At 34.4% G+C, this 12,329-nt stretch overlaps 1 protein-coding gene across 1 annotated transcript in view; it reads right to left on the bottom strand.

Annotated features, from left to right (window-relative positions):
- LOC108684923 (hemicentin-2-like) overlaps positions 1-4,228 on the bottom strand; it is an 8,053-nt gene extending 3,825 nt beyond the window's left edge. Inside the window, exons 1-2 of the mRNA XM_018189467.1 lie at positions 3,658-4,228; positions 2,467-2,596 (exon numbers count right to left, since the gene is read on the bottom strand). Of these exons, the coding sequence (XP_018044956.1) occupies positions 2,467-2,596; positions 3,658-4,036 (509 nt within the window). The 5' untranslated portion in view covers positions 4,037-4,228. The remainder of the gene's footprint in view (positions 1-2,466; positions 2,597-3,657) is intronic.
- Positions 4,229-12,329: the final 8,101 nt, after the last annotated feature.

Below are 12,329 nucleotides of genomic sequence, written 5' to 3'. Positions count from 1 at the left end.
TAAATTATATATAAATTATATATTTTTTGAATAGAATCATTTCTCTTTTTATATAATTCAATTTTTTTAATAAATAAATGTTTTACGAAGTGTTTCATATTTTATGTCAAAATATATATATCAGAATAAAATATAAAATATTTTAAATGATTTTAATATTTCAATATACAAAAATGATTAAAAAAGATATTGTCTTCTAAAAAAAAAAATATCGATATTTTAAAGGACTGTTACATATACGTTCTATCTTTTAAAATTGTGAGAAACTTTTATTTGAAAAATATCTTTTTCAATTATATTTGCCAATGTATTTGGAGGTCTCCATTTTTTTTTCTTCGTTCCATGTTCGATATGTTATGAAGACGCGTAAACGGAAGCTGGATGTTTACGATTAATCCAGGACCAATATGGTTCCATATGCAGGACCGTTTCCGCGAGTGGTTCACATAAATCCATCAGTTTCCGTTAAATGGGCCGACCTTCTTCCCATAAAAAAAGAAGAGTGCCGTCGAGAAGGTCTATACCCTTTTCTAGTGTGATTCACAGGCGCGGCAGTGATGGCTGACGGGGCTACGCTTGCGGCCAGTTTCTCGGTTTCTATGGCTATAATCTACATAATTATACTCGACATGGCCGTGTCCGCAACGCGAAGAAAAAGAAAACCGGGCAGGGATCATTAAACCGCGTGGCTATTATCGGTCGTAAAAGAATGCGCGGCTGATATTGTTTCAGACGAGTCCTATCGGACCGAAAATTCTTCATTAGTACCGTGACCCTAAAATAAATGCGTGGGAACATAAATGTTACGAGCTGCTCTCCCGAAGTACAATTCGATCGTCGCTGTATGTCTTCCATATAAATGTGCAAAAGTAAAAAGTCGTAACTCCAACGCAGTAAAATAAAGAAGCTAAATTACAATCGGACCCACCCGTCACAAAAATTTAAAGGACGTACAAAGGAGAGGTTTATGAGAGATTAGAACGGCTTTCAGACGTTATTTACATGTGTTTCAAGAAGTTACACACAATGAGACGGGATAACGGCCAAGCCCTCGCATCGGAAACTTAGCTTACTTTTCTCAAAAGACCCATTCATCAATGGGTCCCCCTCATGAAGGAGCTACATATGCCACCGTTCAAGACTTAAATTACACCCGCTGGTTTCTTGCCTCTCGCTCTCTCCCGCTGGGAACGATCAGGGCATAAGCTTCCAAAAGAAGCGCGTGCCATCCTGAGGAACAGATGTTTTACATCGCATAAGAACATAGATAAGGCGCGGCTAAATTCAGCGAACCGTAAACCAAAACGACGATCCCTCCGCGTGGCCCTTCCCTGCATAAACATAACGTCATGGCTTCTTGCACCAGACCAGCTCTCGGATCAGCGGGCAGCGTACGAACCACTGTGATGTTCCACTGTGATGTTTGAAAACGGCCGTATTTTCTGAGAGGTAAGAAAACAAGTGCAGGCACGTAATGTAGGAATGTGCATAAAGCGCGCTACTTAGTCTGCCGACGAGGCGTCGCTGCATCATCAAACGCAATTCGAAACTGTTATTTTGGACCTCCTAGCGATCAATTCAATCACAAAAGAGCTATACTATCAGTAAATATTCGAGAATTGCTCTAGGATTGATACCCTGATGTTCGACGTCAGGTAATGTATATATCTTCAAGAATAAGATTTATGAGTAAAATTTCTTGTTGGTGCGTTATTCTTGAGAAAGATAAATACATTTTGTATAATCATTCCTAGAATTTTCAAATATTTTAATCCCCAAGAATGAATTATAAGCCTTAGGAGAATAGTTTAAAATATACAGAAAAGTCCACATTTATAGAAAATATTTTAAGAACGTTTTTTTTTTACCTTTTTGTCACTGTTTATTTTCAAGAATTTATTCGTAAAAAGAAATAAATTATTGAATATTCTTTTAATAGATCATTATTAAGATTTTGTTCCATCAAGATCAGCAGACACGGTCAGCATTCCGATAGTCATCCGATTGTGCCCGAAAGTAAAAAAAAAATATTTAACTTCTAATCGCCCTATCTCAGGTAAAAGGTCGTCTGAGACAAATGGGCCTATCCATAATTATCTGATATAAATACTAAACCTTTTAACATTTTTTTTCTACGATTTTTTTTATTATCATCCTTTTTATCGGCATCATGTTAGAACACTTCTTAGTGAGAAATAATCACGCGTACAATTTTTCCTTATTATCGAGGTAAAAAATTCAGAAGATAATTGCTTTAGGTGTTTATCTATGTTATATTGCGTTAAATCGATATCAGACATTCCGATAAAATGTTCACATTCCTACCACTATCTTACAGTTTTTAAATTCTTTTTCAATTTTTAAATTATCTCTTTTTTTCTTGTACATTTTATTTTCACGTTATCAACATAATTTTACCGCGACGCAATAATTGTTCGATGTTTAAGGACAAAGTGTCAAGCTTACCATTTGATAACGGCGGGTGGATTTCCGTATTTTGAAATGCAGGAAATCATTACTTCCTGCCCCTCCTGCAGCATTAGGGTGGCGCCCAAAATGGTCCCCCCATATTCCAGTTGAGGTTCTTTAGGTTTCACTGGAACACGCATTAGGGTGCATTTTAGATAAGATAGAGTGAGACAGAAATAGTTGTGTGTTTGGTTCCCTCTGCTTCCTTTTACGGATAGTTATGACCGTGATCTTATCATTATGTGCTCTTACAACAGGGAATAGCTAAAAGGAACCGATTGTGCCACTCTCGACCAAATTTCCATTAACACGGATATTGCAAAATTATAGGAAAGTAGAGCATAACGGCTGCTTTGTGTGTTTCCTTGCATCACTCGAGGTCAATGTTCGCGAAATATTAACGATTCTTCCAAACGCGCTCAACGCGCTTCAACGAAATAGCCTTGGCCATAAGTACAAAGCATCCTCACAAATTAACGTAAACATTTTATAACTAACGAAAAATAAATTAAAAGCAGTTTCATTGGAAAATGGTATTTGTTTTTATAATCATATATTCTAATATTTTTTTGACCTTTATTCCCATTTTTTCAAACAAATAAATTGAGGAGAGCGCTTTATATTTATACAGCCAAAGTTATATTTGAGATTGCAATAAACATGTCAATATATTGCAAACGATATCAAAATATAAAAGTGCAGTAGCATGCGCAAGCAATGAAAGTGTTAACTTTTTCATAATAATTTTATTTGTTGTCTTTGCATTTACCTTTAAATATACTATGCAACTATAAATTATATAAGTAGTTATTTTATATGTAAATAATCATATATAATACTTGAATAACTGAAAAAATAATAAATTTTAGTAAATATCTGTTTAAAGTTTTAAGTGTTTATTAAATGTAAATATATATTTATTTGTATATAAAAACCATTAATTTGATTTAACTATTATTTTTCATTGAATAAATTTATTTACTATAAATAAATGTTTACTTAATATTATTCAAAGAAATATGTATCAAGATTAGCAAATTTCTTTCAATGTAACATCAAACTCCTTTTTTATTAAAAAAAAATAATATATTTACTTTTTTCTAAATTACTTGTATGAAAAATATATACGCGATAAATCTAAGATGTAACGTCTTGCCGAAGGTTGACGGAATCAAATCGGATTCTCACCCTTCACGAGCAGTCTCGATTGTTCGGATGAGAGTGCGTCTTGGCGGGTAAAATCGCTGGAAGTAACCTGGCACTCCCAGAAGCCATCGTCAAAATATAAATTGGCTCGTCTTATCACAAGGGTACAGTCGCCGCTGCTGCGGCTGTTCGCCCACTCGTACTTATCTGGTTGTATGCCTACCGGTCTCCGATCCTTCTGCCAGATGCACTGGCCACCCTTATTCTGTACTATGCAACGTAATTTCACGTCATCGCCAGACGACACTTCCTGGTAAGGTTGCGGTTTCTCTAGAAATTGTTGCTCGCCAAAAACAAAGGTGCGAGAAATGCAGATGACGAGAAGGAAATCGAGCAAACGAATCGAGCGATCGAACGTCATCTTTGCGGGACTAGAAAATTCACAATCGACTCAATCAAGACATCTTCAGCGACTGTCGCGAAAAAGATTCGTCCAAAGATTTGGAGCTGTCTTCCGACGTGCGGATCGTACGAATCGTAAGACTCACGGATTTGGAGAACGCTTGGGGAACGCTTTTATCGCGTGAACAGACTGATAATCCAATGGCTTACAAATTGGGACATCTTAAAATACGCAGGTCAAATATTTGTGAGGATTATATATTCGAATGTTTGTAGGGATTTTGTAGATGGAATTCCATGCAGACTCTTAAGGCTGCAGAGATTCCTTCGACTTGTGTCCTTCGTAGAAAATAATCGGAGCGGCAACACGTGAAGAAACACGTGCACGCGTGATCGAAGATCAAACACAATTCGCAAGATCCGTAACACACACCCGCGCTATACGTTCGCCAAGTCATAGATCGCGCTCGCAGATAAACGCACCATTCTCTGCCGTGGATTTCGCCATCGACGATCGATCGGAGCAAATCACTCCTAATCACGGAACGTTCACTCGCGAGTCTCCCGTTCGGAAATCCGTTGAAGCGGTGCGAGCACGCCCGAGGTTTTGCATTTTATTACCGCGCCTGCATTTTATAACAGCGCGAAAGTCCGCGGGACGATCGAAATAATCTCGAGCTTTCACTAGAACTATCGCCTCAACTTATGGTGACAACAATGTTAATAGAAGAACACGAATTTTTTATAAAACTTCTTTTTAACGTTTTTATTTAATAAATTGAAATGATCTTTTTTTTAATAAATGAATACTTTGTCACTGGTTGTTACTAAGTCGCTCGACATCACTTAATGATTGATTCTCGGTTGTCTTTGCTTCAAAAAAAGCCACGAGTTCTTGTCTCTGAAGTAGTTGTCGATCATAGTCACGTAGAAGCGCGCACGATCTATTCAGTGGCAGTAAACACCGACCGAATGAGCCGCCTTCAAGTTCGAAGGGTCGTATCTCCACGCAAACCGACACAGCGCTCTCGTTGGTCGACTCGGCAAACTATTCCACTCACTCAAACTCCTTTTCCTCTGCAGTTTGATTGTTATTATTTAATGTCCTCTATCGATTGTCTTTAGAGAAACTGCTGTCACTCATAAATAACGTGTTTAACTTTTGTTTATCAATAAAATATAAGCTATTGGAAGATAGTTCACAAATTGTCAGAGTTTAGAAACATATAGAATTTGTAGAAATATTTTTCATAAATAAACTTATACCAATATAAATTAAGTATTTTCTTTCTTCATCAATAAAGATATGATGATTGACACAAGTGTTAAAGTGTATAAAAGGATAAATTTTTTATTGTCATATACAGTTGAATTTAATGTTAAATTAAATACATTTTACGTATCTCAAACAGTTCCATAACTTTTTATATTAATTTTTGTATTCATTTAACACAAGATATATATATATGTATGAAGTAACATAACATGTAAGAAAATTAAAAGAAATATGACAAATTGTGGAAATATATTTCTTTAGTATTACATGAATTAATAGAGAGATATATAGAGGAAAAGATAATATATCAGTGTATACATTGCGGCTTTTCTTAATATCTCTGCTATCAAATATTGAATCCTAATGATTACTTATGGAATTATTTGTTCGCCGTTACCATGACGCTAATATACCAATACTCAATAGCCATAGCATTTATTATAATTTATTCTAACGCATTGTTACTTTCAAGTATTTCGAAACGTTTTTAAGGTACATTTTAGCATTTAATTACACCTACTTCGTCATTTTTTTTAACTTGAACGTATTATCACATGAATATATGTATTTTTGAGTGTGTTATTTGCTATTTAATTAACATTTTATTTGACTATATATATATATTTTGAGTTATGCAAATTTAAACAATAGTATGACATTTTGTTAATGTGACCCTTTATGGATATTGATTATTCATGATTTCTTTTTTGAGGTTTTCATATCAAAATAATTATTTGATAATTGATTGTAGCTCTGTTAATCTAATGTTTATATTACGTGTACTATTTTTAATACTGAAAGCTTATATGCAGAAGTTGTGAATCTACATTCATTTGAATATATATTTTAAAATGTTTAACTTTTTGTTAATTTTGTAATCAAATACTGTTTTCTAAACAAAACTAATATTTTAAGGCTATTTTTATGGAAAGCTACATTACCATCCACTTTTTTCTTCGAGTCATTATGCAATGTCGTCATATTTTTATTAATAGTATTCTAAGTAATAAATATTTCTTTAAGTCCACAATCGATTTAATAACATTTTAATAAATATAATTGTCAAATTTTAGACTTAAATATTGATTATTAACGAAATTATTGTGTAAAATATAACTGGGATACTATAATACCTTCTTTTTAACATTCATTTTTTATTCATTTAGTTAAAAATTTACATTTTAAAATTATATTATTTTTAATATTATATTATTTGATTTCTATTTACACACGATTTTGTTGAAATATCTAAAAATTAAATTAGATCTAAAAATAATTTTATTGGACCATCAAAATAACTATATATAAAATGCTTAACTTAGAATATCAAAACTTTTTTCAGCATTGTTCATCATGTTTGAGATAAATCGTACGTAATTATTGATGGTCCAACAAAATTGAGATCTGTATACTAAATTTTTAGATACTTTAGCAAAAAAATCTTTTCTGTGCATAAATTGTCATTTTATCATTAAAAAGTGTCAATGTTATTAATTTAATACAGAACATTAAATAACATAATTATGTTGAATTAATACTTGGATATGTTAAAAATTCAACATAAAAAATTTAACAAGAATCCATTTAATAAAAGTAGAAAATGTTTTTTACTGCATAAAGATCCACGAGACATACAATTACAATGCTTGCGCTATTGTGGTACCACGTGGCACCAGCGATACAAGTTTATACGCAACGAGAGAAAGTTGTGGAGACAATGCGGTCGTATTAAAAAGCTTGGCCGCAAATATTCCGTGATCGTCGATTGCTTCGTTGAAAGAAGGAATTCGAATCTTCTCGCGAAAGGGGCTCATGTTCGAGAAGTAGCGCGACGCGACGGAGTACGCGGCGCGGAAAGAAAGTACGCGTGGTAAATAGAGTGAGCGTTCAGGATGCGGAACGATGCGAGTTAATGTGAAATTAAGCCGTTAAGAATTTTTTTTATTCGATAATGATTTATGCATTCATAAGGTTGACTGATATATAAAAGTATGAAATTGTTACGTAAAAAGCCTGTCAATTATTTACAAGTTAGAAATCAATTTATTTAAAGACTATGTACGTTTTCCTCTCGTAGAAATAATCATATATTTATCACGAGAGTAATGAGACAGGAGCTATAAAAGTAAAATTGCTCGAGCTGAAAATTTAACAGTTATACTTTTGTTAAAATTTAATATGCACGAATGTTGAATTATGTTTTTATACAAGTCTAATTGTTAGCTTGCATGTGAATGCGAAATCATATATAATATAAGAATAAAAGAATAAAAGAAATTTAAAATCATGTATGATGTTATTTATTTAATAGATACTGACTCTCTAATTATCATAATGATCATGATATTGTAGTAATGTTTAATCATTCGTGAAAAAATTTATGAGGGTGCAGGTTAAATATCGTATTATATAAAAGAGTACCAGCCAAATTTGTAATAGTTCAATTAGCAGTGTTACAGATGCCATGCACCTACAATAAATTTTGAACATAATAGAATCGCCACATATTCTACAATATTCTCGACTCGGTTCCACATCGCGCGTCATAGTGACCGGACTGGAAACGGAAGACGGACCCCGAACGCGGGCTCACGCGTGCGTATCCAACCCTGTATCCTCTCTGGGCGCTATCCTTATTATTCGAGCGTGTTATCGGAGTGTCACCGCGTGGTCATGCGCCGCATTTTGTGCCAGGCTCCACTTTGTGCGATCATGCATTGATGCATTATTACGCTTTTCGCGTAACTGATCCTTTCGCTTTTACCTTTGAAGAGGGTTGTCGAAAGGGCTACAGCTTGGAGTGGATGAGGAAATAATTTGAAAATGATAAGGGCTTTTAGCATGAAGTACCCTAATAAAACTCGTTTTATTTTGTATTTTACCTCTATTTTTAATGTCTAATCTAATTGTCTATCTAATTATCGGTGGCAAACTTATAAAAAATTAAAAAACTAAATTCAAGAATTAATGAAAAATGAGTAATCAGTCTGTTCGTGTTCTGCATTTTTTACACTTAGAACTTTCGTTTTCTCTCTTTTTAACACACACTCTCTTTTTAATGCACAATTAAATATTTATTTTTTTAAGTAATACATTTTAGGAATTAACGTGAACAAACATATAACATTATTCCTGAGTATTCCTCTCGCGAAAGTATATCCAATTGCAAAGAAAGATTACAACGTCCTCTGCCATAATATTGAGAAACTGATTTACTTTGCTTTTTTTCATTTCATTTATTAAAAAATTTTATTATTCTTATATATATTTTTAGATTTCTTTTTCTAGACAATTATGATATAGTATTTTTTATGATATTTATATGAAATAAATTTTAATTATTTTGTTTTACTTTCAGCCGATAACATATCATATGTTAGCATTTCTTTTATATTATCAGCAGATGATAATATAAAAAGTATATATGCGAAATGTTATCATGGACCGGATGATTGGTTTGATACTTCCGTCAAGTTACGACCTCTTTACTTTAATTTTTATTCTAATTTTTTAAATATTTTGTTCTTTTAAGTGAAATATTATTTTTAATAAGAAAATTTTTTAATAATTTTAGATAAGTAAAGTAATTATATTGTGACATTTTTTACAGCCTAATTTCTAGAAAATTTCAACAATTTGAAATATTTGAAGCGACTTATTATTAATAGATAACATTTTTTTCTAAAGGCGTAAAGTGACTTTGAGTATCTATAATAGATCAGTAAAGGATAAAAGGACTATCCTAGAAAGTAATTTTTGTTCTCTATTATTATCATAAATTAAATAAATTGCATTTTATTAAAATAAATCGCAATTTATTGTTCAATTTACGTTTGTTAAGAAGAAAGAAACAAAATGCGATAATATTGACGTACTTAGAAATTGAAATTGTATTGTGTTACGCATGTATTTCAAAATAAAATAATAAATATTATTTTAAATCGAAGTGTTATTTCATAACAAATGTTATTTTATCGGACGCTATTTAATCACGTTCATAATCATGGTCAATGGAGGACAAATAATTGAAGCGAGAGCCGCTTTTTTGCGACATAGAGAATTTAAGCTGAAGTAGAAACGAAAAGCTGCGTTTCAATCGCTACCGATCAGCGCGAGTCACGATTCTGCTCTACAGTCATACAAAGAACTAATACAGAAATTCGTACATCCAACTAATTGGTGGCTGCAATCTCCCGTTCGTGATATAAACGCGCGATGAATATTCGCATTGAATTTATAAACGGCCCGGGTTATTCCCGCGCGGCAATCAATTCGCGGTAATTATACGTGGCGCGTTACACAGCGCGCGTGTTACCACCACGTCCTGCATCCCCTTTCGAGCTTTTGAACTTTCACGTCTGATGCGCGCGCTCGTCGTGCGTTATGCAGATTATCGTTAAAAACGTTTAAACGCGTTAACGCCGGTGTTACCTCGGCGTGCGGCAACGCATGCGATCGTTTATCGCATCATTCTCGCGACAGCGAAACTTTACACGCCCGCCAGTTTTTTATCTGTCAGATTGAAACGGGTAGTCGTGTTTTTCAATTCAGCCCGGCCGTTTTCCCCTGCATCCGCACCCCCGCACCAGCCCTCCGGCCAGGCCGCTCCGTTGCGCGCGAGGTGATTACGAAATTACACGAATGCGTGCATCGCATTTCGATTAAAACGAAAACGCAGTTCCTCCCTGATAAAATCACGACGAGCGTATATCGTCCGACGTACATCGGCGATGATAACGGTCTATTCGCAGAGAGAGCGCGATCGATATTCTTGCGGCGATAAATACGTGTCGCGCCGGCCAGTGTGTCTTTGCGCATACTTGCCGTATTTATTACTTCTCTCCCCCCTTCCCCCTGCCCTCCTCCAACAACGCGCTAAATCGCGATATACTCTACGCGCGCGCGAATGAGAAATGACGAGACGAAAAAGCGGCGCAGGTGAAAATTACGCGTCGCCTCGTATATCTCACTCGCGAGAAGAACGCGTTGACACCCGATGGACGTGCGATCGTACTTTATAAAAAGGATATTTGGCGTTCTCGCTCGATTGCGAATGCAGTATGCATCATTAATTGCGCGTTTTCTCGTGCAGTTGTAGATTTTTTTCCGGGGAGTTTTATGTTAATTTTACCCGTAGTGAAAAAGTTAGAAGACTTAATAACAAAGTTATGTAATATTCCCGGCGTATTACGTATTCAAGGGGGTAACAAATCGATAAGAAAAAAATTCCTTAAAACAATTTTTAATGGACTTCATGTTGGTTAATGGAGTTTTAATACAAGGTTCGATTACTTTGAGATGCTTAACATCGGAAGTTGGAAGGTTGCGCTCAATGCCACAATCTTCGAATCACATTCTTATTAAAACTCTTTCATCTTTTAGTACGATTACATTAGATTGTAATATCAAAGGGAAATAAATTACATTTGTTAATATAATTTATATTAAAATATTAATATATTTTAATATTCTTCATGTTTCACTTTTGACTAGTTTTCTTACGTTTCTTATATTTTCTTATATATTGAAATTAATAGATTATTATGAAATTCTTCATATTTTCCACCACTGTATTTCTCTGACAGAATCAGATCGTACGTATATAATAATATTAACGACCCTTATAAAGATCGTCATCTAGCATCGACATTATAACAGATTATGTTCCTGATATTTACTGCGACAATTTAGGATAGTTTGCGATATCTTGGAACAATTCTCTTGTGGCGAAATTGGGAACGGTAGGGATATCGAATGGAGAAGTCCCCTTATTGTCACCAACGCAAGATCTTGGATTTCGTGTACTTATCCTCGGACACGATTGGCGAAAACTTTCCAAGATAAACTCCGGGTACCCGAAAACGTTTCCGGCTTTTCCCGTAGATTCGCGTGCGTATGTACGAAAACGCGATTTCGTAATCTCGCGGAAAGTATACAGTAGTACGTTCTCCTATTCCTCCAGCTCTTTTTTCTTCTAACATCGTTTGAGATACCAGGATATAGATACGAAATCGAGCTAGGATTGGGTCAGGCTAGGAGAAAATACGGGGTAGTTGGGGGCGCGGTCGTAGAAGGATTTGGTATATATATCGTGGATTCAGGGAGTAGCCGCCGGAGGCGTTCAACCAATTAGCTAACTCCGCGGCACTTCGCCCTCGAAACCGCTAACGAAGAACCTAAGCGAACGAAGAAAACCGGGCGGTAGGAGGCAAAATCCACCTTACCCCTGCAGAGACGTCGCTGCTTACGATGTCGATTCGCTTGGGGATATTTCTCGGTTTCTACTCAATCCTCTGAGGACGTATGTTACATATAAATTATGTTTGTATGTATGGTACATATAAATTATGTCTGTAGTGTATCGAATTTTTGCATTTTAAATTATACTATTATTTTTTATGTTTCTCTCGATGTACATTAAGCGAGAAAACGAGAGAGAGAGAGAGAGAGAGGGGGGGGGGGGGTATTTGTTAATAAAAATATTCTACGAATCGCCGATGATATATTCTTGTTTTATAAAATCGTTGAAATTGTTTTTGTTATTACTGGAACAATGAATGACATGCATAAATCAAACGCAAGAATTTTAATGTAATAAAATCGTCCTCAAGTACATATACAATTTTTATATTACTTTATCGTGAATAATATGCGATATAATGTTTATTTTATTATGCGATTATTTTATTCTTTTACATTATTTTAACTATTACTTTACACATTTTGTTTGTGCTATTATTTTCAATTCTTTTCCTGCAAGAATAACTTCGCACCACGTTAAGGAACTTCTAGGAGTGAGTTTTTCTGGAAAGTTTTTGTGCGTGCAGATTATCTAGTATTTGTACGATTCTTTTATCTTATTTTCCAAAGTTCCTTATTTTACCAAAATATCTCACAAGAATATCTTTTAATTTACTTCCACGAACTGCGGCTATGCCAGTGACCTAGCAAACAATCATTTTAATTTCGAACTGTAACAACAAGGGAAAAAAACGTTTCATGTATAATTATATAAAATTATATAAAATTATATATA

The sequence above is a fragment of the Atta colombica genome, unplaced genomic scaffold (assembly GCF_001594045.1).
Source record: "Atta colombica isolate Treedump-2 unplaced genomic scaffold, Acol1.0 scaffold141, whole genome shotgun sequence".
NCBI lineage: Eukaryota > Metazoa > Arthropoda > Insecta > Hymenoptera > Formicidae > Atta > Atta colombica.
This window is presented reverse-complemented; position numbering and strand designations above follow the sequence as displayed.